This window comes from Callionymus lyra, chromosome 8 (assembly GCF_982586985.1).
Source record: "Callionymus lyra chromosome 8, fCalLyr1.hap1.1, whole genome shotgun sequence".
Classification (NCBI taxonomy): domain Eukaryota; kingdom Metazoa; phylum Chordata; class Actinopteri; order Syngnathiformes; family Callionymidae; genus Callionymus; species Callionymus lyra.
In genome coordinates this window covers 22320107-22347802 of record NC_141825.1, presented here as the reverse complement: position 1 = coordinate 22347802, position 27696 = coordinate 22320107, and the positions used below count along the sequence as shown (strand labels likewise).

Genomic DNA, 27696 nt, shown 5'->3' with positions numbered 1-27696 from the left:
TAGCTCTATCTGGGGGTGTTAAAGCTCACCATCACGTATCCGCCGTCCATGTACAGGTTGAAAAAAAGGAGAAAGGTGATGAGAAAGCCCAACAAGGGGAACATGGATCGTTTCCTGAAGCACCTCATCTTGTCCACGTTCTTCCACTGGGGTCTGGCGTTCATGTCGCTCACTGCAAGAATCCACAGACAAATCGAAAGTTGAAACACCCCAAGATGACTTTTAATTTTCAAAGCTGTTTCCTGTTTTGTTGACTTATTTCCGGTGCTATTAGAAGCAGTTTGGTTCACATTACAAACTCAATATATTTGACTAGAAAATCATTAAAAACTTTTTTTTTCACAAAATAAATGTAATAATAATACATCCCTGGTCAAATCTGGTAAATACAAGGCAAAGAAAAACAATATCATCATAATATCTATAAAATAGAAGGTAACATAACATAACATAACATAACATAACATAACATAACATAACATAACATAACATAACATAACATAACATAACATAACATAACATAACATAACATAACATAACATAACATAACATAACATAACAACATAACATAACATAACATAACATAACATAACATAACAACATAACATAACAACATAACAACATAACAACATAACAACATAACATAACATAACATAACATAACATAACATAACATAACATAACATAACATAACATAACATAACAACATAACATAACATAACATAACATAACATAACATAACATAACATAACATAACATAACATAACATAACATAACATAACAACATAACATAACATAACAACATAACAACATAACAACATAACATAACATAACATAACATAACAACATAACATAACATAACATAACATAACATAACATAACATAACATAACATAACATAACATAACATAACATAACATAACAACATAACATAACATAACATAACATAACATAACATAACATAACATAACATAACATAACATAACATAACATAACATAACATAACAACATAAAATAACATAACATAACATAACATAACATAACAGCACAGCACAGCACAGCATAGCATAGCATAGCATAGCATAGCATAGCATAGCATAGCATAGCATAGCATAGCCTGTTTCTACTACTACTGTTAATTCTTGTTGTTAAAATGATCATGATTTCATAAATTATTGTTTTTGTTATTCATTTTTAATACCTGTACTGTATGTTTAATGTAATCTTTATGTCTGTGCAATATCTTTTTGTGGACTTATTAATGTGACGTTATTTAAATTTCCCTCAATGATGGAACAATGAAGGTGTTGAAAAGAGCTCTATAAATACGAATTACTTACTAACTTACTAACTTACTAATTACCATTCGAAATAAAATAATAAAGTTATAAAAGATCAACTAAATAACTTATTAAATAACTTCATATTCTGTGTTATTGTGTGAGCCATAATTTTATTTTATTTTATTTTATTTTATTTTATTTTATTTTATTTTATTTTATTTTATTTTATTTTATTTTATTTTATTTTATTTTATTTTATTTTATTTTATTTCACGTTTGTTAATTACACAAAGGCAATTACAATGTTTCATTCATTCATTGGAGCCAGACGACGACCAGCACCTTCGACAAGCATCACATCTGCAGCCCCTCAGACGCTCATATTCCTCATGTTGTCTTTCTCTGATAAGGACAAGTCATAAAAGCTCCATTGTGGAATGAAAAAAGAAACGTATCACACATCTGGCAGTGGAGAAATCATTTTGTGTTTCGCCTGCAAAATAAAAAAAGCATTACCTGAGACTGAGGTAAGAGTCACAAAGACAGCTGTGATGAATATGATTAAATTCCTCTCCAGCGGCACAAAAAGCTGCTGTTTGTATCAAGGATAGTCAATTAGATACCCAGACAATGAAATGAGGAAGAGCCGCCATGTGGTTTTCATAAACGAGAATGTAATAATTTTCATTTTCTTCTCTCCGATGTTCAAAAAAAAAGCTGCAACATAGGTCACGAATATTTATATGGAAATGAATCTAAAAAAAAACAAGCTGTGTTTGTTGATTGTGTTTGCTGGAATAGAAGATGCTGAATAAAACATCTCGAGCTCATTCCCGACTCAAGTCATTTCAGATTAGCAGTAAAACAGTAGCAGGTAGAAGTGAATGTCAACGAGTTTCAATTTGTGACATTAAAGCTGCGCTAGAGTTTAAAGGAGGGTTTGTCTCAAGCAGCAAATATAAAGGTGGAAAAGATAGAAGACGCCTTTTTGCATAGAGTTTCTGCAGATAATGGAATCAGGCTGGTAGATAATGAACTCTTCAAACCTGTCCTGAGAAATGATATAACATGCATTTATATGCAGTGGTTGCTGGTGCAGAATATTCTAGGTGAGGCTATTTCCAGTTCATTTTCCTGGCTATGCTATACATGTAGAAATCAACACTTTAAAAGCTAATGACGGATAATAATGTTCATTTTCCTCCTTGTTTAGATACAAATGAAAAAATATTTTAATTATACGATGACATACATCACACAGAATAAACTAAATTATTAAAAAAAAACGAAAGGAAAGATACTTTATAGCAAATTATCACAAACACACAAATACAATGCAAAGAAAAAATAATAATAATTGGAAAATAAATCAAGTAAAATTAAAATGTCGAGAGCGAATCGAACTGGTGAAACTTCACCTACTCAACCTTCCAAAAATATTTAGCCTGCTACCAATTTAGCTAACTGACTTTGAGAATGAATTCCTAACGTTTACTATGATGAGTGGTCGCTTTTTCCTGCACCCCAAATCATATTCAGATACGACACTTTGTTACTTTTGCGGCGTGTATGAGTTAAGGTAAGGTAAAACTTTATTCACAGAGTTACAGAAACGTGAGGTCACTGACGGGCTCTTCTAACGCAACCCCTAGATGGACCAGATGTGACGAAAGACGAGACAAACTAAGATTATAATCAGAACGTTAATCAATACAAATGTAGTTTGTCAGTGTGAAGACTTCTACACACTTTCAAAATGATCAATGTTGATGATAAACAAAATAAAGAAAAATTATAATGATAATTAATCATTAGTATTCAAATATAAAAAGATAAACTTTTTTTTTTTTTTAATCCAATGCTGTGGGAGGGCAGCGCCCTCTACGGGTCAAACCTCTGTTTATATGTGAATGTATGTAGGGTTAGCAACAGCTGGATTAAATCTCTTAACAGATTAGTTATATATGTTAGAAACAAATCAGTTCAGGCTTGAACCCAGTACTATCAATCAGAAAAACATTTTGTTTTTTTAAATATGGGCTTAGCATAGTACCAACTTAAATTGGAGTTGGGAAAAAAGAGAGAATATTAGCATTTCAAATAATGAATAATGGCTGAAAAAATATTTTGGTGTAACTTTTTTATTCTAAAGTAGGAAAACCACATGGTTATTGAAGAATAAAAAAAAGGGTAAATGTAATATATTAATTTGATATGTTTTATCTTTTGTTTTTATTAACATTTATTTTATTTTCCGACATTACTTTTTTAAACAAATATTTGAAAATTTGAAAAGAAAACACATTTCTTTTCTTTAAAGTAAGTAAGTAAGTAATTTTTATTTGTATAGCGCTTTTCCAGACCAGGGTCAGAAAGCGCTTAAACAATCAAAACAATACTCAATAAAGTATATACTTTAAAGATCAAGATAAAACTGATAACACAACAGGAGTTCAAGAAAATCAAGGAAAAGCCTGAACAAATAAAAACGTCTTAATTAAATGCCAATTTAAAGTGTCACTGTCCTGAGCCCATAGATAATGGTGAAAAATTGAGAATCAAAAAACTCATACTTCCGATTAGATTACATACTGTACATATATACTATATACAATACTAATTACAATTTATTTTGGTGACTTAGACTGATAAAGGATTTGCCCCTTTTATGTGAATTAGTTTTTACAACCACCTCACATCATTTTTAACCGGAGGGCGCCCCCTATTGAGCTCTGAAAACATGACAATGTTTCATGAAGAGAAGTAAGATTTTCTCAATAATTTACAATTACAATTTCAGTCTGATCGTGATAAACCTGCATCTGTCAGAGTAATTGATAAAGTTCATTACAGGTAAAATGACAATGACCTTGAGCAAGACTCCATTAATCCAAATTTGAGTCATCGCACACCTCCAGTGGAAGAACTGGGAGTCTGTTGAAAGAGTCTGTGTGAGAAAAATGCTGCCTCAGCAAAACCCATCTCTGAATACATTAAAGAGTCAGGAAGATGGATGTGGGACTTGTTGCCACGACGCTCCATTGAAATGGAAATCCTGTCTCTACAAAGCTTTGATATTTCATGCGGAAACTTCAGACCTCGAACTCAAACGTCTTTTATTCCTGAATATACTTTTTCTATTCACGCTCACAGGTCACCTACGACTGCACCAGATATCGTTCTTTCTTTTTAAACATCTAAATGTGTCGTCAGCTCAGAATATTGAATGGATTTGACGCTTAAAATATATTTTTTTAAATGTTTTTTATCAAGAATAGAAAATATATATATAATTCTATGATAGAAAATTATTTAATGTAGTATTTTTTTCTTTGGAAAATAATAGTAATTTAAATATTTGATTCAAAAAACAACTTATTATTACCTTTGATATTCTAACTCACATAATTAAAAATAACATTCGTTTTTAAACCTGATCCTTTTGAATTCAATATACATACGTTTGGTACAATAGTGTAGAGTTTAATACTTACTTTCTTTTTAATTAAATCAAATCATAACAACCTTTCAATACACAACAAATCTGACTCAAATTATTCAATTTTAATATACAAATGATTCAATTCAAATATTAAATAATTTAAAAAATAAAATGCTTAAAAAAACATTTAAATAAAAAAATGATAATTAAAAATCAATACCAAAAGAGTACCGAGCTACATGATCAAACTTTCAGCCAATAATGGTGTTATTATTAAACCAACATTTTTTATATTAAATTACAAATATGTTTTATTGTTATAAGTATATCAAACTCTCTCTCTTAAATTCCTATTTTTAATTCATATTTAAATAAATTATTATTAAAAAATATATATATATATATTTTAAATATAAATCTATGAAATAAAATACAAATACAAACGTTACAAAATTTAAATTCCTTACTCTAATGACAGTGATATACTTCCATATATAACATATAAAGTGTTTCGATGCATTCCTGAAATCAGGATTAAAATCAGTTAAATACATTTTGACGTATTTAATTGCTATAACACGAGTTCAACTACAAACACATCTGCTTCCATCGGTGCCGGCTTGTTTGTATTCTTTCCCAGCATCACCTTGTCGACATAAAAGCAGAGTCAGAGACGAAAGTGCTCTCTGACACTAATAATGTTAATGGCCGCTACAGTCAAATAGTTTCTTGCTTAGCTTTACTGTAAATGCTGGCAGAGCCGCCATGTGCCAGAGAATCTCTGTTAAGTGCTGCTAATGGCTTTTTCAAAATAATGGTTTATGAACTTCACACGGGCTGATGGGATTTCATTGAAAATACACCTCAGACGCTGCAATTATCCTCTGTTCTGTCCCCGCCAGTCAAAGTGGGTCACGACCACTGGAGAGCTAATCATTCATCACGACAACAAAGGACTTTCATGAGTCCGTCTACGTGGAAGTGAAATATTTGTTGGTCACCTGTGCAGAATCACAAGTATTCATGTCCAGGACACGAAGACACTGATTTGAACTTTATCTTAAGGAAAAGTCTATCCTTTGTAAAGTCACTAGTTTAAAGTTCAACTGATGTGTTGATTTAAGTGTGTCTTAAATATATGTTGGACTCTATTGTATCATCAGTATTTGTCTGTTTGTACAAAACTCTGTTACATTAGAAAATGTGCTTAAGCCGCGCCCACTGAAAACATTGTTATTCTGGAGATTCAATCTTGTTTACCATAACCACACTCTGCTGTAATTCGTCAAACATCAAGGTTTGTCACCGGATGTCAACAATCCCAGAAGTCTCCACCTCCATGGGACTTGTTGTATAAACAAAGTAGAATAGAATAGAAAATGTTTATTCATCCCCAGAGGGGAAACACACTTTTACAACAGCACAGTTGAAAAAAATAAAGTGCAAGGAAAAAAGAAATAATAAAAGAGATAATACAAAATAAAATAAAATAAAAAACGATCTTAGAAATATACAAATTATTTACAAAATTAGAAATTTAACACTATTAACAAAATACAATAGAATAAAATAAAATAAAAAAAATAAAAATAAAAATAAAAAAGTGGGGCGTGATTACAGCTGGCTGGAGGTAGATATGGACTCTGCTCTCGTAACCTCTCTTTCGCTGAGATTTCAGACGGGGGATAGCTGTTATGAAGTAAAACTCTAAAAGTATTTTAGGTTATAACTAAATGTAATTTAGTTTTAAATGTGTCATTGTCTCTGTATCATGCTTGCGTGGACTTTAATGGGTATCAGAATTTCCAGATTACGAATAATGACACAGTAGCTGCTCAGGCTAAAAGGAATTTAAAAATGATGATAATATTGGAGCTACAGAGTTTTAATTTATTTTAAAACCTTGCTTGGACTGTGATGGAAAAAAACCCAATGATAAAGTAGTAGTTAGCGTACGACCATAAACCTTTTTTTTGAGGACAAATAAGGCTAAAAACCAAAAATCATCTTATTCCAGACTCAGTGGAGATCATGGCGGCCATTTTGATCTGAGATAAAATGAAAGTCACTTTCAATGGTTTCGGTAAATTGGTCAGAGTGAGAAAATAAATTATTTAATTTCTGCCTCAAGGTGAGTCATATTTTTTTTAAACAACAATATTTTCTCCAAAGTAACAGAGAACCTTTAAAGACACATTTCAAGACACTATTTCAGTCAAGTTTTCTAAAAAAAAATCAAAAAAAATCCAGGCTCCTGCTTATTCAACATTATGATGTATTTTTTAGCTATTTATTATTTTGTTTTTGCAGATCTTGCCATTTTTGTTTTTGTTGTTTTTCTCTGTAGGACGGTCGCTGGAAAGTTATACCGACATTAAACTGGTCTGTGGGGAACCCTGGTTTTAAGAACCAACTTTTCTTTCCGCAACAGAAATCAAGCATAAGCCCTCATGCACACCAGTTTATAAGCACACAATTTAGCCCTAAATATTACTCACAGAACAAAGGGCACTGTTTTAAAATGTGGAGCAGGAAGTGCAAGAAGTCTCAGTGCATCAAGTGGAAAAGGAAAGAAACATCCACTGAACTACCTTGTAACACACATTGAACATTTACATGACTCTAGTGCAAAACTGCAAAAACTGACCAAAAACTGTTTCCTTTAAACATTTCTCAACTCAGGGGAAAATGGTGTCACAACACAATCTGACGCTTGTAAATTCATATGTTTGTGTCTTCACGACTATTGTAACAGTTTATTATCATGTCTAAACAAGAAGGAACTGTCTCGCCTGCAGTTCATACAAAACTCTACAGCGAGAATTCTGACCCGCTCTAGTAGAAGAACTCACATTTCCCCGATCCTTAAAACTCTTCACTGGCTGGCAGTTTCTTTCAGGATCCATTTTAAAATTCAGGTTCTTACTTCCGGAGCTATTCATGGTCAGACTTCTCCTTACATCAGTGATCTGATCCAGCCTTACACCCCAGCTCGGGCTCTGAGGTCTGTGGATCAGAATCTACTGTTCCTTGCACACGGTTCAGGACCAGAGAATTAAAATCCTTCCAGACTGTTGCTCCTTTGGAACCATCTTCCTCTCCCTCTGTGTTTGATGGATCTACTGACTCCTTTAAGTAACATCTGAAGATATTCTTATTTGAGAATCTTCTCAACTTTCTTTGGGGGCTGCTGTGTTGGTCTCTATGTTGTCTTGACCTTTTAAAGTATGTATTTTGAATAACCCCTTAACCCTCACATAGACCTGGCTCCAGGTCAGGTCTGCAGTGAACCACATCTGGAGGTTCTACAATATTAATATACAAGTAATATATGAATAAATAACCAGTAAATATTCGGCGTTGGTTCACAACCGTGTTGCTTGTGCAAGGCATTAGCGAGCTTTCAACCATCTCTGGAATTCATGAATATGTACAACCACTCCGCTCACAGCAAACCCATATGTAACTTTGAATAATAACAGAGAAAAATGATTGCAAATGACCATTAATCTCTTTTAAAGTATCTTTTCAGCGGTCGTAATGACACGCTATGGTAATGAGTCTGCTCGGTAAACACTGTTGTTGGTGAACATGGATCCAGCAACATGTGCAAGACGTGATGGATTAAAGCTCTTTACTTTCCAGTGAAGCTGTACATGATTTATATTTCCACCACAGACTGGTGCATTTTTAACCTTCACTGTTGTGTTTCACTTTGATTTACACAGAAGCTGTTCAGACATTTTTTAACCTGATAAATAAGAAGGAGACTCGGATTTATGCTTGTCATTGGATTCAAACCCTTAGAATCGCTGAAAAATAGTTACTTTCTTTTTAGTATTTGGAGAGTTTATTTCATTTAAAAATATAATAAAAAAAATAATTTATGAAGCATTTTTGTTTACATATGAACCTGGACATAGGTCATGATTGAATATGAAATTAAAGTAATTAAAAATGTATATATTTTCTTTGTTTTGTTTTCTTTGTTTCTTTTTATATCTTGTCATTCTATTATTTAAAATTGGAAAAAAAAAGGTTTATTATATGGTTTGTTATAGGGTTTATTATATGGTTTGTTATATGGTTTGTTATAGGGTTTATTATATGGCTTATTATATGGTTTGTTATAGGGTTTATTATATGGTTTGTTATATGGTTTGTTATAGGGTTTATTATATGGTTTGTTATATGGTTTGTTATAGGGTTTATTATATGGTTTGTTATATGGTTTGTTATAGGGTTTATTATATGGTTTGTTATAGGGTTTATTATATGGTTTGTTATATGGTTTATTATATGGTTTATTATATGGTTTGTTATATGGTTTGTTATAGGGTTTATTATATGGTTTGTTATATGGTTTGTTATAGGGTTTATTATATGGTTTGTTATATGGTTTGTTATAGGGTTTATTATATGGTTTGTTATAGGGTTTATTATATGGTTTGTTATAGGGTTTATTATATGGTTTGTTATATGGTTTGTTATAGGGTTTATTATATGGTTTGTTATATGGTTTGTTATAGGGTTTATTATATGGTTTGTTATATGGCTTATTATATGGTTTATTATATGGTTTGTTATATGATTTGTTATATGGTTTGTTATGTGGTTTGTTATAGGGTTTATTATATGGCTTATTATATGGTTTGTTATAGGGTTTATTATATGGTTTGTTATATGGCTTATTATATGGTTTGTTATATGGTTTGTTATAGGGTTTATTATATGGTTTGTTATATGATTTGTTATATGGTTTGTTATATGATTTGTTATATGGCTTATTATATGGTTTATTATATGGTTTGTTATATGATTTGTTATATGGTTTGTTATATGATTTGTTATATGGCTTATTATATGGTTTGTTATATGGCTTATTATATGGTTTATTATATGGTTTGTTATATGATTTGTTATATGGTTTGTTATATGGTTTGTTATATGGTTTGTTTTATGATTTGTTATATGGTTTGTTATATGGTTTGTTATATGGTTTGTTTTATGATTTGTTATATGGTTTGTTATATGGTTTGTTAGATTGTTTGTTAGATGGTTTATGAGACTGTTGGTTAGCTGGTTATTTAGGTTGTTGCTTAGATGATTAGATAGATGGTTACTTAAATTGTTGCTTAAATAGATGGTTGGTTAGATGGTTAATTAGCAGGTTGGTTAAAAGGTTAGATAGATGGTTGGATAGGTGGTTAATGAGATGGTTACATAGATTGTTGATGAGATGGTTAGTTAATATTGTTGGTTAGATGTTAGATAGATGATTGGTTGGATCTTTTGGATTGTTTGTTAGATGTATGGTTGGTTGGTTAAATGGTTAGATAGATGGGTGGAGGGAGGATGGATGGATGGGTGTATGGGTGGACAGACGGACATAAACACACTTAACTTCAAGAAAAACACATCACTTTCACAGAATGACCACTAAAGTAAAAACCCACAAACGAGCCGCAGCGATCACTTCCATCTGGTCAGATATTCAGTTGTCATTAATAAAAGATGCAGTTCATTTGATTGAGGTGCTGAAAGACAATATCCTGACCAGATTTACAGCTGACTCGTACATTAGCTGAGAGAGCAGGAAGCAGTGCTGTTCTGCGAGAGGAGAGAAGGCATCAGCAAGTAAACAGCATTTTTTGAATAGAAAGCAAATCTTCTGGATTCCAGGCGGGAATTTTACTGACTGAATCTGTGCTGTCTCCAGTGTGTTTACTTATTCATCCACACACTCCAGTAGCAGCGTTTCTGCTGCTCAACAAGAAGGCCGGGCTGCATTAAAAATGCATGGGAACAGGCACAAGTTGTGCCAAATACTATCCTGTGCCCATGATACAATCGTACCTGTGGAAAAGATGTGTTCTCAGAGTGTATTGGAGGGTAGTCGTGATGAAGCTTCATGAAGCATCGTCCTTAATTTTAGGGCGGTATTTGCTGTATAATCTTTAGCTAAAAGCAACTATTTTAATTAAATCTCAACTCATTTTGAGTCACTAGCGCCACCTTTCTGAACTAGAAAGCAGCAGTTATTGCGTTCCTTTCAGCTAAAGGGACAATGAAATCCAGAGAGATCCCCGGTGATGACTGAGGACGAGAGGATACAGACTCCAGCAGCTTTTAAACCTAATGTTTGCACTTAAATGTGCTTTCAGTTGTATTAAACCAACCAAAACACAGTGGAAGAATCTCAATAAGTCACTTAAGTTCAGTGTCCCTTAAAATCGTTAAGAATATGATGTAGTTTATTGAAATACTGGATGTATGTTACAGTCCTGCTACTGCGTTGTCTTTTGCTGCTGTAAACCTGGATTTTCACATCGAGGGACTAATTAAGGAATCATATTTTATCTATAAATATATAACTAAATGTATAAATAAACAAGCTTTTGAATAAATATAAAATTGTCCAAATAAATAAGTGATTTCAGAACCTCAAAGAATAGTACGTTTCTGTATGTATATGCATTCATTTATTTATAATTGCTAACTTTTATTTATTTATTCAATTAATTAGTATACCATCGTAGTCAATACTCATACTGCCAGTGACATGTCCAAATAAATAAAGTAAAAAATCAGAAATGAATTACAGACGAAATGTATAAACGCATGAAAAAAATATTGATGAATGTAACATTCTTGAACAATGTTTATTTTACTTTGATTTTTATTTATTTAATTAAATAATGCATTTATATAATGATTTAAACATTTAGTTATAGCATTTATAAATGTAATTTCTGTTCATTCTTTTTTGATGTCTCAATAAAAATTGTAGGAAAGTATTTTTGTTGTGTTTTGGTCAATAAATCTTTAGAATGCAGACACTTGCTGTTGAAATGAAAGATTGCCACATTAAATTCCACAAAAAAAAATAATCCCCAAACAAATCAAAAATCGCAGCTTGTTCAAAATTCATGAGGAGCTTGATCGTGGATTTGTTTCAAGTGAGGACAAGTTTCACCGAACGATCATGCGGAGCTGAGGTTTCATCATGACAGACGACAATAAAAGCAAATCATCAGTTTGTAAACTGTCTCCTCAAGAACTTTGATATGTGAAGATATTCACTCTTTGCTGTCAGAGACTCTCAGACTCAGCGGCCTTGATCAAACAAGCAGAGAGATTGCACGTACTTTCAAACACCTCCGAAAACTGCTTTTTCACTGAAGCAGAGAGTAGATTTCCCTAATTAGATGGAAAGTACTTTCACAGAAGCATGCTTCGCGAATCAGATCAACCTCCTGCATCCTTGCTCGAAGGTCTAGTCAGCCTTGTGTAAGTAAGTAAGTAAGTAAGTAATATTTATTTATATAGCGCTTTTCGAGACCAGGGTCACAAAGCGCTTAGACAATCAAAACAATACTCAAAAAAGTACATACTTTAAAGATCAAGATAATACTGAGAACAACACAGGAGTTCGAGAAATTCAAGGAAAAGCCTGAACAAATAGAAACGTCTTAAGGTGTTTCTTAAAGTCTGTGTCGTACCGTGTGATCAATTTTCCTCGACTGGCATGTGATTATTGTCTGCTACCGGTTTGCTATGGGAGACCCTATAATTCCTTCATCTTTATCTCCCTCCAAAAAAGACACTTAAAAACATCCACATACCTCCATACTGCTCATTTGTAACGTCCATCTTGTATTGAAGCCTCATGAGGAATTGTTCAGGTAAACCTTAAATAAATCTATATTTTAAGTTTGCTTGTAGCGGAAGTTGTACGTCTCTGTTTCCTGTTTCAGTGTTTCCTCAGGGAAACAGTGTCAGTATGGTCAGTGGGCAAGATTTAAACAGCTAGCCTAGCAGTGTCTGCTAAAAACAAGCTTAAAATATATCCTTTTTTTTTTTAACAATTGCTTCTGTTGAGGTGTCAATACAATATGTAGTTACAGACGAGCACCACGGAGGTATTTGGACGCTTTAAGTAGCTAACCTAGCAGCTAGCCTAGCAACATCCGCTAAAAAAAAGCGATAGAGATAGTTATAGTTTAACTTTTTTAGAACAATTCCTCATGTCGAGACCACAATACAAGATGGACAAGCAGTACGGAGGTATTTGATGTTTTTAAGTCCGTCTTTTCGGAGGAAGTTGACCCTGAGCTCCAGTGGCTAAAATAATATGAACATTTTTTACCTATAACTCTAAAAGTAACAGATTACTATGAAAAGAATCCCAACCCTTAGTGGACATGATGGTGAGTAGAATTTTGTGTGAACTATAACTTTTTTCCAAGATAAAATATGACTTGAAATCAGGCTTTGTTTAAGGAATGTGGCAAGATTCCAGCCCGACATAACCATGATGGGAACGCTTTAAAGTGCTTTTATTGAATCTATTATTTCTTTTCCTATCATTTGCCGGTTTGGTAACCTTGGCATTAAGGACAAAAACTCATTGGGGAAAAAAGTGCGAGTTGCCTCATTTGTTAGCCGAGGGAAGATAGGAAATCTCTCCAGGAAATATTCAATACTCAAGCACTGAAAAAGGCCAAATCAATCAGGAAAGACAGAACTCATCCCTATTCCGTGAGTACAAGCCTGGCCGGTTGACCGTCCCCAAGGCTTCCGAGAACAGATTCAAAAGCTTTGTGACACTCTTCATACCAGCTGGAAACACCACGAAGAGAAAAAGATTACAATAAAAGTATTTATTTCCTCCTACTTATCTTTAAAGATTGATTTATTATTAATCTTTATTGGACCAGAAATCCGGTTCTTTTCTTCTGTGTCCTGATGACACTATTCTTATTTATCTGTATGATTTGCTGCCAACGTCTTTTACAATGACATGTTGTGAGTCTTGTTTTAGTGTTTGTAGAAGTTTCTGTTGAAATTGAATCAACATTTTCATTAGAAGATACTCTTTAAGTTAAAGTGATTCATTGGACGAAAATAATAGAATAGACATTGTTGGGACATTGCTGTTCAATGAATTCAGTTTATATATTGTACGACAGCGCTAGCAGCAAACAATACGAATACGAATGATGAAAAAAAAATAGGGTTTTAATAAATGAGTTAATCATTTAAAAAAACAAACAAACAATAGATTACTAAATACAATTAGAGTATAAACAGATTAAAACAAAAATACCATTTAATTATACTGTATATAAATTCACTTTGATTCAAAATATTTGAGATATTGTCCAGATCATAATGAAAGGATGGTTCAAACACCCTCTGCTCTGAAAAGATAGATTTATTCAATTATTTTTAATTGTCAAGCGATAATCTAGCGCGAGAGGAAAACAGTGGCACTGTTGAAAACCCCTCGTTGAATGATTATGTCTTTTCATGGTAAGTACAGGAAACAGACCAATGACGTACTTTCACTTTTCTCTGGGCTCGTCCTGCGTGACGTCAGCACCAGCATGAATGGTTTGGAAAAGGCGACCAATTTGTGTGAAGAGCTGCGACGTGGGTGCTGAAGTAGAGGTGTCATTTAAAATAATATGGTGATGCTGGAAATAGCTGGTGAGATACTTTCAGCAGAACATGAACAGGTATGAAATAAAAGAGTGTGAAAGATATATATTAACAGGTCTCAACAAATGATTTAAGTAAATATACTCGGAAAGTGTTTCAAAATAAAGGTATGTTCTGTAGGTGTAAAATAAAATCATGTTGACTCATTTGTTTGTTTTATACCGGGTTGTGGGGGTGCTGGAGCCCGTCCCAGCTACTTTGGGCAAGAGGCAGGGGACAGCATGAACCACTCGCCCCACACAGAGACACACAACCTGTCGCACACATACACTTAAAAAAATTAAAACAGTGGGTTAAATTAAATGTATTATCGTTAGTTAAGAGTAAAAATAATACTTAAATAAAATCTTAATAAAGTCAACTGACCTAATATTATCATCAATATTATTAAACCCACTGTGTGGACCATTATATTTCTCAATCAAACTCTGTATTTTTTTTGGATTGTGGGAGGAAAGTGGAGTGCTGAGAGTAAACCCAAGCAGGCACAGGGAGGATAAAAAAAAGTCACAAAGATAAACTGAAAGCGGGAAGTGAACCAGCAACTTTTTTTTGGCTAGGCACTGTTACCCTAACCTCTGATGTGTTGGTGAAGCTTCACGAAACAGTGTCATTATTTTCAGAGTCCACTAGATGTCACTCTCTGCTCTGTTATGTATTGCTTTGAACAGCTATTCTATTCTATTGTCGCTTCATTTTTTGAACTGAGGGCGCCCCCTAGTGCTCTCTAAAAATAGGGCGGTGCTTCATTAAGCTTCATCAGCTCATCACTACTTGTTATCATTCATTAACTTGAATATGATATTTATTAGACAATAAGATTGAGTAGAACAACTACAATGGTAGTAATGTGTGATTTAAAATATATTCTCTCAAATAGGACAACGCTTCATGAAGCTTCATTAACACATCAATGTTATTAATGACCTGTTTAAATCTTCGCCGCCTTTTAAAGCTGCTTGAAAAAAAGACCGCATGAAATCGTTTTTCATAAATGTTCTAATTTCATTGGCTTGAAATGATGTGTATTTAAAGCTTCATGAAGCATTGGCTATATAAATAAAAATGACTTACTTACATACTTACTTACTTACTTTATTTTCAGAGTACACTAGATGTTACTTTCTACTCAAGGATCTATTGCTTTGAACATCTTTTTTATTTAAACCTCACATCATAGGAGATGCTTCATGAATCTTCATTAAGCCATGTGCTATTAATTCACTTTTTATATTCGTTAACTTGAATTTATTCTATAGTACAACATGAAAATGAGAAAAACAACTACACTGCTTGCAATGTGAAAATATAAATATATGATCTTAAACGGCAAAATGCCTCATGAAGCTTCAATGACACATCACTAATAATAATGACCTGTATAAATCACCTTTTTAAAGTGTTCAAGTGTTCAAAGTGTTCAAAGTGTTTATTGTCATATACATCGAGAAACACGTTTCCCTATGCAATGAAATTCTTTCTTTGCCGTCCCTCCACAAATATTGGCATAACAAAAAAATAAAAATAAATATACATAACAAAAAAAAGTCAAGATAAAATAACAATAAAAAATAATAATATAAGAAAGGGAGGGGAACTGTGAAAGGAAGCTTGAAAGAAAGGCCACATAAAATCATGCACATTTCATTAGCAAGAAGTTTTCTGTGAATGAAGCTTCATGAAGCAGATGAAGCAGTTTCATTATTGTCAGAGTCCACTAAACTAATAACAGTCAAGTGCGTCAAATCCATTTCAAGTCCAGTCAAGTTCTTTTATTGTCAAATATGCATGTATTGAGAGATACAGCATCAATGAAATTGTGGTCCTCTCTGACCCATGATGCAAAACTTTAAAGACATTAAACACTTAAAACAATTAAAGACTAAACACTTAAAGACTTAAACAGACATAAGACACAAGAAAATAAATAAAAATAAATAACAAAATTAAATAATAAATAATAAATAATCAACTAATAGACAGAATATAAACAAAAAAACAAGGAACAAAGTTAATGCACAGATAATTTCTTAAAACTAATGGAAAAAGAACATTAAAGTTAGATTAATATGACCCAACATTGTGTTGAAGGACAAACATCCATTTTTTTTCAACCTGAACAGAAGAACGAATAGGGGAAAAGTTTCATCATCTCTTTCTTCTCTTTTTTTCATTGTTAATATTCTTGAGTGCATAAACAGCAGTGGGACGTGAAGAGAAGAAAAGGTGTCTCACATTTTGCAAGATCTTGCAATACGACTGTCAGAGCTCGCAAAAGTATCGTCACATCTTAAGCTAATGAAAAGATATAAAGCAACAAAATGAAGGTATCGGGGGAAGCACTTGTGAAGGAAACTGTGAACGAATGGAGTTGAGTTGAAGGACTTTGGTCATTCTAAACTTATTGGACAAACTACAGTTATCTTGTTAAAAAATAAAAAATACATTAAAATCCTACCTCTTTCTACTTCAATACAAAATTGTGAAACGTTTTTCACAGACAGACTAAAGAATTTTTTTTTCAATTATTTAGCAATTAACATATATGGATATATGTTTTCAATAAACTAAAAAAAAGTATTTGAATGCTATAAAGTGGCATTTGTACATTTAAAAAAGTTTTTTCTTTGATTGAAGTAATCTTTTTCTAGGAAGGATAGTTTTGTTTCCTAAGATTTTTCAATAAATTAAAAAACTATTTAAATTAAAAAAAAAGTTACTTCAATAAAAATTCTGTATATATTTCCAAATGAAAGACCGTTTTCTTGTTTCCATAACCTTAGGGTTTGTTTTTTTCAAAGATTTTTTAATGTACATAGTATTGTAAAGGACATGGGTGTCTTTATTATTCAATAACAAAAAAGTTACTTCAATCAAGAAACAAAAGAAAAGTATTTTGTTTGTATTTTTGATTAAAATATTGTGGGAAAGAAAAAGTTTTAAAGAGGTTTTTCTTTTGATTGAACTTCTTGGAGATTGACTAGTAAAGAAACAAATCTTTATTCATAGTCTCTTTGAAATGTAATTGTTTTGTTGAAAAATATTGTGTATTTTAAATTCTCTGGTTAAATATTCAAGTTTTTAAGAGAGAACAGTGGCTCGATCAGGTCCACAAATGGCCAAAAGTTGGACATGTTTAATTATTTTATTGAGGCTGTGGTTTTTATCTGAAACAACAATAAGCTGAATTATTTTCTGTAAATAACAGAAATAAAAATAAATAAATAAAAATCACATTTCCGTGACAAAAAAATACTTTTAGAAACTGCAGACATTTGTTACTTTTCGTTGTTGTTTAATTCATTCAGAAGTTTAATTTCTACCAATGAGGTCCAATGGAAAGACTAAACACTGTCAATAACAGAGTGACTTCTAAGTCATTGGATCAGAAAATGAACATAATTGAGCTTGTAATCCATGCGTTTGTTTCTTCTCGTCTGGACTATTGTAACAGTTTGTTTTCATGTCTTAACAAGAAAGATCGTCTCGCCTGCAGTTGATTCAGAACTCTGCAGCGAGAATTCTAACCCGCTCTAGTAGAAGAACTTACATTTCTCTGATCCTTAAAACTCTTCACTGGTTTCCAGTTTCTTTCAGGATCAACTTTAAAATTCTGGTTCTTACTTTCAGATCTATTCATGGTCAGGCTCCTCCTTACATCACTTATCTGATCCAGCCTTACACCCCAGCTCGGGCTCTGAGGTCTGTGGATCAGAATCTACTTATGGTTCCTCGCACACGGCTCAGGACCAGAGGAGAGAAATCTTTTCAGGCTGTTGCTCCTAAGCTTTGGAACGATCTTACTCTCTCTTTGCTCTTGATGGATCTACTGACTCCTTTAAGAAACATCTTAAGACGTTTCTATTTGTTCAGGCTTTTCCTTGAATTTCTGGAACTCCTGTGTTGTTCTCAGTATTATCTTGATCTTTAAAGTATATACTTTTTTGAGTATTGTTTTGATTGTTTAAGCGCTTTGTGACCCTGGTCTGGAAAAGCGCTATATAAATAAATATTACTTACTTACTTACTTATAATGTAGCAGCGAACAAATGTCTCTCTCCTCTACAGGCCGACTCCGCGGACACACCTGGGTGGATATTTGTTTGTGTGACCAGTTCTGGAAGCACTCCGACACATTTATCATTCATCGGGGAGCGACGCGTCTGCGGCGGCCTCGAGACCACAGTCAACATATTTCCTGAGTGCAGCTTCATATAATCGCTTGTGCTGTTATTGGGTTCTGAGCGCTGAGGGGCACCGGCGCGAGCGGATATGATTTCGCTCAGGACTCACCAATAATAAAATTCCATCAGTGACAGAGAACCAGCACCAGGAAGTGTCAGAGTCTTCCGAAGCACATTTTCAAATGACAAACACTCTGGTGCGATGTTTACAAGCCCCTGAGGCGGCAAACCTGCATCTATCGGTCACTCAGGACGCCGGACGATGAGAAACTGCATCAATGCACGAGCATGTCCGATTCTTCTGTCCACATTCCAAAACTGCCTGGAGAGGAAATGCAGAAATCATTAAGTATTCTCAGAGCCTGTCATGGCTCGCTCCGGTGAAGTCGGTGCTGCAGTAAGAAAGAAAAAAAGGAGAATCTTTTGGGGCTTCAGAGACAATGAGACAACAAGGAAATACAGGAAAGATGTCTGTCTCTATGGCGACGTAATGGGAGCGTGATCTTAGAGCGACATTGAGATTTTCCAGAATCCGCTTTTTGAAGAAACTTACTGCAGCTCCACGGAGAGAGGAGAAGGTGCTGCCCGGCTCTCAACGCTCAACATCTCTTTACTTTCAAGTTTCCCTCTTTTTCTGAAGATCCCAACTCTAGCAGTGAAGTGTTCAGTCGTACTTCGACAGACTTGGAAAAAAAAGGGACAGATACTCATTACAGGCTCTGGCATTAGCAGGTAGCAGCGAGACACAAAAGAAACACACCTTCTTTTGCCATTTAACATTTATTTTAAAACAAAATCATCTCACTGATTCACAGCAAACTCAAAACTTGCCACAATTTATTTCCTAAGTAATACTGACAGAACGCAACTCCCTCTGTCAAAATTTCTCAAGTTAACCCCGAAATAATAATGACAGAACACAACTCGGACTATTATATTTCAGGAAAATAAAGCCCTGAAATAATACTGACAGAACATAACTGAGTCTGTTTCTATTCCTAAAATAAAGTTTCAAAATACTACTGACCTAAAGTAAATTAGTCCTTCACAAAATCAAGTAAATTAAGTCCCAAAATAATTCTGACATAACGTACAATTTAAAAATGAAACCCCAACATTTTATGACAGAAGGTAACTGAGTCTGTTTCAGTTCCTAAAATGAAGTCTCAAAATTATACTGACAGAATATAACTTAGTGTCTTACAATCGAAAAAACGAAACCCCAAAATAATACTGACGGATCCTAACTGAGTCCGCTACTATCCCGGAAAAATTTTGTCCCAAAATAATACTGACACTACATACAACTGAGAAAAAGAAATCCCAAAATATTATTGACAGAACGTACCTGAGTCTGTTTCTATTCCTAAAGTAAAGTTTCCAAATACTACTGACCTAAAGTAAATCAGTCCGTCACAAAATAAAGTAAATTAAGTTCCGAAATAATACTGAAATAACGTACAATTGAGAAAATAAATACCCCAACATTTTATAACAGAAGGTAACTGAGTCTGTTTCAATTCGTAAAATAATGTCTCAAAATAATACTGACAGAATATAAATTAGTGTCTTACAATCGAAAAAACGAAACCCCGAAATAATACTGACACAACATACAATTGAGAAAATGAAATCCCAAAATATTATTGACAGAATGTACCTGAGTCTGTTTCAATTCTTAAAGTTAAGTTCCCAAATAATGCTGACATAAAGTAAATTAGTCCATCACAAAATGAAGTAAATTAAGCCACAAAATAATACGGACAGAATATAACTTGGTGTCTTACAATTGAAATAACTAAACCCCCAAATAATACTGACAGATCATAACTTAGTCTGTAACGATTCCGGAAAAATTAAGTCCAAAAATTACACTGAAATAAATAAAGTTAAATTGAGAAAATTAAACCCCAAAGTAAAACTGACAGAATGTCTTTCAGTCTGTTACGATTCCCAAAATAAAACTGACAGAACTTAACTCTATTACATTGGAGTATATACATTGTCTGGTTCAATTCATCGCTCACCAGCAGTACTTGGAAAATAAACATAAATTCCCAAATGGAAAAGTTAAATCAAATGATCAGCTGTTTTTATAGAACTTTATAAATACTATAAAATATGTGGATTATGTTTTAAAAGAGAACCGAACCAAGAGTTTAAAAAAATGTTTCATTTTTTATTTTCTGGCCCTCTGACACGTGTTATTCTTTTTTTTTAAATATACTTAAAGGTTAATTGAAAAATGCTACAAGGCGACCAAAAAGACTAAGAAAATTACCATTCAGTTTAACGCCAAGTTTCCACGATGTTGCCAATTTCGCCTTATCTCTTTTCAAGCTTGTTGTGTTCGCCAGATGTTAGTTTTGGGATGGATCTGGTCTTCATTTAGAAATATTCTACTCTCATCATTGGATTAGAACCTCTGATACAAAGGAATACTTTCTCCCAGAACTGAGTTTCGTAGCTAAATTTGGCCGTCGCTCACCTGTTCACCTGTTCACCTGTTCACCTGTTCAACTGTTCACCTGTTCACCTGTTCACCTGTTCACCTGTTCACCTGTTCACCTGTTCACCTGTTCACCTGTTCACGTCAAGACCAACTTCAAAGACAAATGTGTTGTGTTCTCAAAGAGGATCAGCATTTCCAGTCACTGGCCTCACAAAGAGCGTTGTCACAAAAAAGAAGTCATGCTGTACAAAAAAAAACATTTCCATAATAATGGATTTCTCTGGATAGCGTTCCGTTGTGAGCCGTTGGAACGGATTAGCTGCTGATGGTTCTCGTCTCAGTGTTGTGGAATAAACTATTTTCCCAATCGTCCGTGGGATTTTCTCACCGAGACAGAAGCTGCTGCTCCGTTTCCTGTTTAACTTTACAGACAAAGCTTTTTGAGGAGAAGTGGAAGTGACACCGCTGGAAGAACTCAACACGGAGCTCTGCTCCATCGGCAATACTAAAGCCAGAAAATAATTCATGGGAAATGGAGAGAGGTATCTCTACGGGAGGACGATCTTAATGAATCATTTATGTATGAAGAGCCTCTGATCTTCTGTTAGAAATCTCTCGTATGACTTCAAAAAAAGGAGCTTCTTTTTTGCGAAACTTCACTGCGACATTAAGTGTAGAAACCAAGGAAAAGCAACTTTTTTTAAATGATATATTTGTTTAATTCATTAACTTTTAAATTTAATATAAAATGTTGGTAATAATAATTAATTTGAATAAAAAGTCATTTAAAAAGAGAAAAATATTTAAAACTAATTCAACTAATTTAATATGCAGTACAAAAAATATTGAATACATTTTTTTAAATGAATCAATGCAAAAAAACATTTGAGTGAAAAACATTTAAAACGTGAAATTTAACCATTTTGATACTCCAATGGTACTGACATACTTCCATACGGAGTTATTAGAAATGGGTTTTTGTTCTCCAAACACTGAGGAATTGTATTTACATCGGTGCGTCTTTGCCGTTTCACGACTTTAATAAAAAACTTTTTTAAAAGCAGAAACAAGTGTCTCCAGTAATGCCCAGCACATAACACATGATACATGTATGACTTAAAAACACAGTGTAAAGGCATCAAATTGTCAAAATATACACGCGTGTGTTTTTCCTCCTGATCTACTCCCTAAACTTGATTTTTTTTAAGTACTTTATATTCTTGAAGAACCAGTAAAGTGAGTAGTTTCAAACCAGGAACAGTTATACGAGCCACAGAATCAGTCTCTCCTTATACAGTATCGTTGTGTCTTGAATTGAAGAATGTTTTCTGTTGCCACCTTCAGGTAGTTATTCCTGGAGATGAACGATTGTTTCCTTCTTGATTTTGCTTAACGATAAAGTTGTGAAAGTGGCTCTGGCAATGGCAGAATGTTGAAAGCTTGGTATTGTTTTTGTTTTTTGTGTTCTCTTTTTGTTTCTCTTGGCTTCATTAAGGTCTTTGGCTTTTGATGTTCATGTGAGCATATCTGGCTCGTTGGAGGTTTTATCATACAGTGTTTTCATCTCCTGCTGACATTTAAAAAATAACTGCTTTCATACATATCATTTCATTACAAGTGTGTGAGAATGTCAGTTGACTTCTACTGACTAACCCTGGTGTAATCTCAGGGTCAAGGTGACCCAAAGGCCCAAACAAATGTGTTTGTAGTATCCCTTGTCTTGTCTCTTGTTTTTGGTGCCTTCAGGGTCACCTTGACCCTAAGATAACACAAGGGTTAAACGAAATAAAACTTAAAAAATGAACGAATTCTGTGCGTTTTTTGGGAGGAGTCCGGAGTACCCGGAGAAAATCCATGCCATCCTAGGGAGAAGATACCACATTAACACGTCATTATAGTCACTAAAGATGGCAACTGAAAGGGTTGTTTAATCACTTTATCGTGGTTCATATACGGTGGCATCACCAATTCGCACATTTCTACAGGCGTGAATGTCGTCAAATATCACAGATTTTCCGTTATATTGTGATTAACGAATGCGTGATGTTCAGATGTCATGGTATGCTATTGGCTAACAGACGGGCGTCGACCCCTCAGAGCAAGAGTTCTGTGTCCTGGCTGCTGATTGGCTCGTAGCTCCATATATAACAGTGTCAGACACTTGTGAAAATGTGTTGAAAGTTTGTGGAATAACAAAGATACACAAACCTAACGCAGACTCATGGAACATATACCAGGTTTATAATGTTCGTAGACTACAGAATAAATATAGACTTTCTTTTATTGTCATTGCACAGAAAACACAGCATTGAAACGGGCAACGAAATTACGTTGCTTGGCAACCGTTAAAAAACACAGCAGAGATGTATATATAAAAAGTATAAATATTAATATTAATAAGTTAAAAATAGTGCAATATAGTGTAAACAGAATAAATAAATAACATTATAAATATTGCAAAAATATAAATAATAGTGTTGCACTCGCGATAAACAAGGTAACACTGTACTTGAGTCAGAAAAGTGAGGTTTTTCTTAAAAAGATGATGATGAAGTGATGAAGTCAGATATTACACAGTTTTCAAGTTTTCTTATTTTCACCTTTCTCAAGGCGCTTGTTGGAGATTTTTGTTTTTCCATTTTTGACTCCAACAGTGTTTGTTTGTCTGTAAACTTAATAATGTTGCAAGTTTGTTGAATTTACTGAATTTTTTAATTATTTTTAAAAATCCATTATTTGTATATTGAAAGGTTGAATTTTCTTTTATTAAATCATTTAATTTGATAATATGAATACATATATATCACATATAGTAAAACTAAATTACAATTCTCTATTTTATAATTCAAAAACTTTTTAATTCAATATTAATTATTAGTTAGTTTTTATTATTGAGTGAATATTTGATTTTGAATTTAACATTTCTATATAAAAAAAAAACACCTTAATTTTTACAATTAATTATTCCAAAAAACTGACAAATTCTAGAAATGATCTAATTTAATTATTAAATAAAGAGTATTTCAACTTTTTCACATAGAAAACGATTGAATTTGATTATTAAAAAATATTCAACCCTTAATTAATTCAATTAAAAAGGAAAATTCAAAGTTTAAACATTTGAAATGTTAAATTCCACAATCAGTATTCTGACACTGATAAACTGTATTGAGAGAGCATCGGTCGGATCCAGGACCCGAGCATTGTGGGTGGTGAAGCGTGTCTGACGAATCTGTTCCGTCGCGGCCATTAAGATGTTTCTGTCAGAGACTGTCGTGTCGCTCGGAACGTCACAGACTCTCTTTGACGGATGATTCATGGTATTATCAGTGTTTGCTGACACTGAGCCAATAGAGCAGATTCAACATTAACTGGCAGCGATTGTGCAGTTAATTACACATCAGCGCCGAACAACGGCTCCTGGAGTCGTCGAGCAAAAGTGAGACGTTCTCCCAGAGGTCGACTCCGTGCCTCGCGCCTCGGAAGTCTTAATAAACCATGTCTGGGAAAGATGAAGGTTTATACAAATCCGCTTCTTTCATCGTCTCCTGGCAGGATCTTCTTTAGATTATAGCGGAGGGTGGCGTCTCTGGCTCACTTCAACGCGGAGAGTGAGTAAAAAACTAAGAAACTTTTTGGAAGTGATTACGAAGGAAATAATCCTTTAAAACTAATCTTCCGGTGCCAGTGCTGTTGGGGGGGATCCAGCTGTCCGTAAGCCTAAAGAACCATTACACAAGATTGATGCCGGCGGCGGCGCTCCGGTGTGATCATCGCAGGTGTCGCGACGTTGATCGGTGCTACGATGAACATGGGTATCAGTCGGAAAAACGTACGTAGCCGAGCATATCTCTAGGACCGGCGACAGGTGAGGTGCACAACACTGATGATGCGGTTACCATGGCACCTGTCACTGGGGAACGGAGGTAGCAAGTGAACAGCGGCTGCTCGTGTGCTGCTGAGACGAAGGCTGACAAATGTGCAGTTTTTTTTACCAATTAAGCAAGTCTGACAACCACCTGACAACCAGGTCACGACTATGAACACACAAGATAACAGACTGGCAAAAGGTGAAGCTTCATGAAACACTGGTTTCAATACAATAGCTATTTAAAGCAATAATTGTAGACAATAGAATGACATATTTTGGATCATTAAAATAAAGGCAATGCTTCATGAAGCGTCATTGATACAACCATACTAGGTAATGACATTTCTATTGACAGTAATGACAATTTTATTTTGGACTTTTTTCAAGCTCTCTTTAAATATGGTGGAGGTGGCATATACAGTTAATTATAAGTAATTATGTGTAAATGAAGCTTCATGAAGCATTGCCTCTTTTAAGAACATATATTTCCACATGACAATCAATTTAGTTGTTTTTTATCAATCTCATGGTCTACCATATAATACCTTCAAGGTAATGAAAAGTGAATTAAGTAACTATGAGCTGATGAAGCTTCATGAAGCATCACTTATTTTTAGATCTCAGTAGGTGGCGTCCTTAGCTTAAAATACAACGTGAGGCGATGCTTCGTGAAGCTTCATCAAGTCATCACTACTTTATACGTTTGTTATCATTCATTAACCTAAATTTAAAGCTGCCTTCAAAATGTTGGTGGAGATGTGTTAAGGTTATTATTTGTAGTGGTGTGTTAATGAAGCTTCATGAAGCATCGTCCTATTTGAGAACATGTATCTCTATTTACACATTACAATGTGAGTGTTGTGGTTTTTCTCTTTGTCTAACAAATAATAAAGTCGATTTTAATCAATGTTATTAAGTGTATTAAGTAGTGATGAGCTGATGAAGCTTCATGAAGCATCGTCTTTTACAGAGGTCCGTAGGTGGCGCCCTCAGTTGAAAACTATGTTAAGTTTCAATAGAATAGATGCTCAAAGCAATAGATTAAAACGAAGAGTATGACATCTAGTGGACTCTGAAAATAAAGACAGTGCTTCATGAAGCTTCACAAACACACCTTTACTAGCTGATGACATTTTCACTATTTTTTTTGGCCGTTTTTAAACGCCAAAGAATGTGGTTTAAACAGATCATTGTTCGTGATGTGTTAATGAAACTAGTGTCGTTTTTTTCTCAATCTCATTGTCTTCTTAAATAATAAATTATATTTAATAAGTAATAAAAATTGTATAAAGTAGTAATGAGCTGATGAAGCTTCATGAAGCACCACTTAACTTTAGAGCTCAGTAGATGGCGCCCTCAGTTGAAAACTATGTTAAGTTTCAATAGAATAGATGCTCAAAGCAATAGATTAAAACGAAGAGTATGACATCTAGTGGACTCTGAAAATAAAGACAGCGCTTCATGAAGCTTCACAAACACACCTTTACTAGCCGATGACATTTTCACTATTTTTTTGGCCGTTTTTAAACGCCAAAGAAAGTGGTTTAAACAGATCATTATTAGTCGTGATGTGTTAATGAAACTAGTGTCGTTTTTTTCTCAATCTCATTGTCTTCTTAAATAATAAATTCTATTTAATAAGTAATAAAAATTGTATAAAGTAGTAATGAGCTGATGAAGCTTCATGAAGCACCGCTTTACTTTAGAGCTCAGTAGGTGGCGCCCTCAGTTGAAAACTATGTTAAGTTTCAATAGAATAGATGCTCAAAGCAATAGATTAAAACGAAGAGTATGACATCTAGTGGACTCTGAAAATAAAGACAGCGCTTCATGAAGCTTCACAAACACACCTTTACTAGCCGATGACATTTTCACTATTTTTTTGGCCGTTTTTAAACGCCAAAGAAATGGTTTAAACAGATCAGATATAATAATAATAAATTATATTTAATAAGTAATAAAAATTGTATAAAATAGTAATGAGCTGATGAAGCTTCATGAAGCACCACTTAACTTTAGAGCTCAGTAGGTGGCGCCCTCAGTTGAAAAACAATATGAGGTTTATATTGAATAGTTGTTCAAAGCAATAGAAAAAAGTAAAGGCACTGCTTGTGGCCTTTATTCCAAGAGTCTTTATTTGAATGAGATTCAAACAGGTCATTATTGATGTTATATGTAAATGTAATGAGGAATTTATGGAAGTTAAACTGATCAAAAAAAGGCATCAGAGCCAGGAAGTGCAGACATGAGACTCTCTGACATTGTGCTTAGAATTGATGTGGAAAACAAAAGGGGGGGTGTAACTGTTCTGTGCTGCTGCAGCACTGAGACGGTTCCAGCAGGGAAAAAAAAGGGGGTTGGAAAGAAAAAAACAAAAAAGAATATCAAATCAGTCAGGATGCGCTGATGAAATCCTCCGTGGGATTTGCAAAACAAGCAGAACGAGTGATGCTCTGAATGTCAAATACTTATCTGATCCCATCCCTGTTCAGTTAGCATCGGAGCAGAGGAGCACATCCCATAATTAGAGATATAATCCGCCCGTGTTGTGGCTTCGACTGCTGTGCTCTTCATGGTTCAGCAGGTTGCTCATATAGAAGGATTGATAAAGTCCCGTCGGAATGTTCCGCTGCACGGAAGAATTGATGCCACACTTAGTGTTCGCTGGACTGTTGAGATTGTTTATTGTTCGTCATGTCGCCGGCGACTCTATCTTTGCGTTTCACCTCATCGTTCCTCGCCGGCCGGCTTTAAAGTGTGAGTTCGAGTCCCACAGTATGAGCAGCTATGGAGTCCATACAGTAGATCTTCATTATTGATTACACACATGTTCAGTTCTGACTCGTTCATTTATCATTTATCATCCATAGTCGAGCCTGGAGCAACGAAAGAAAAGAAAGATAGTTGATAAAAGTTTAGATGAAGAACTCATATCTCAATATTATCCATGCATTTATCGATG

At 34.0% G+C, this 27696-nt stretch overlaps 1 protein-coding gene across 1 annotated transcript in view; it reads right to left on the bottom strand.

Moving 5' to 3' along the window:
• LOC148074020 (alpha-1,3-mannosyl-glycoprotein 4-beta-N-acetylglucosaminyltransferase C-like) overlaps nucleotides 1-27696 on the bottom strand; it is a 44508-nt gene that overhangs the window by 2260 nt on the left and 14552 nt on the right. The window contains exon 3 of the mRNA XM_087797359.1: nucleotides 30-172. Within this exon, the coding sequence (XP_087653485.1) occupies nucleotides 30-164 (135 nt within the window). The 5' untranslated portion in view covers nucleotides 165-172. The remainder of the gene's footprint in view (nucleotides 1-29; nucleotides 173-27696) is intronic.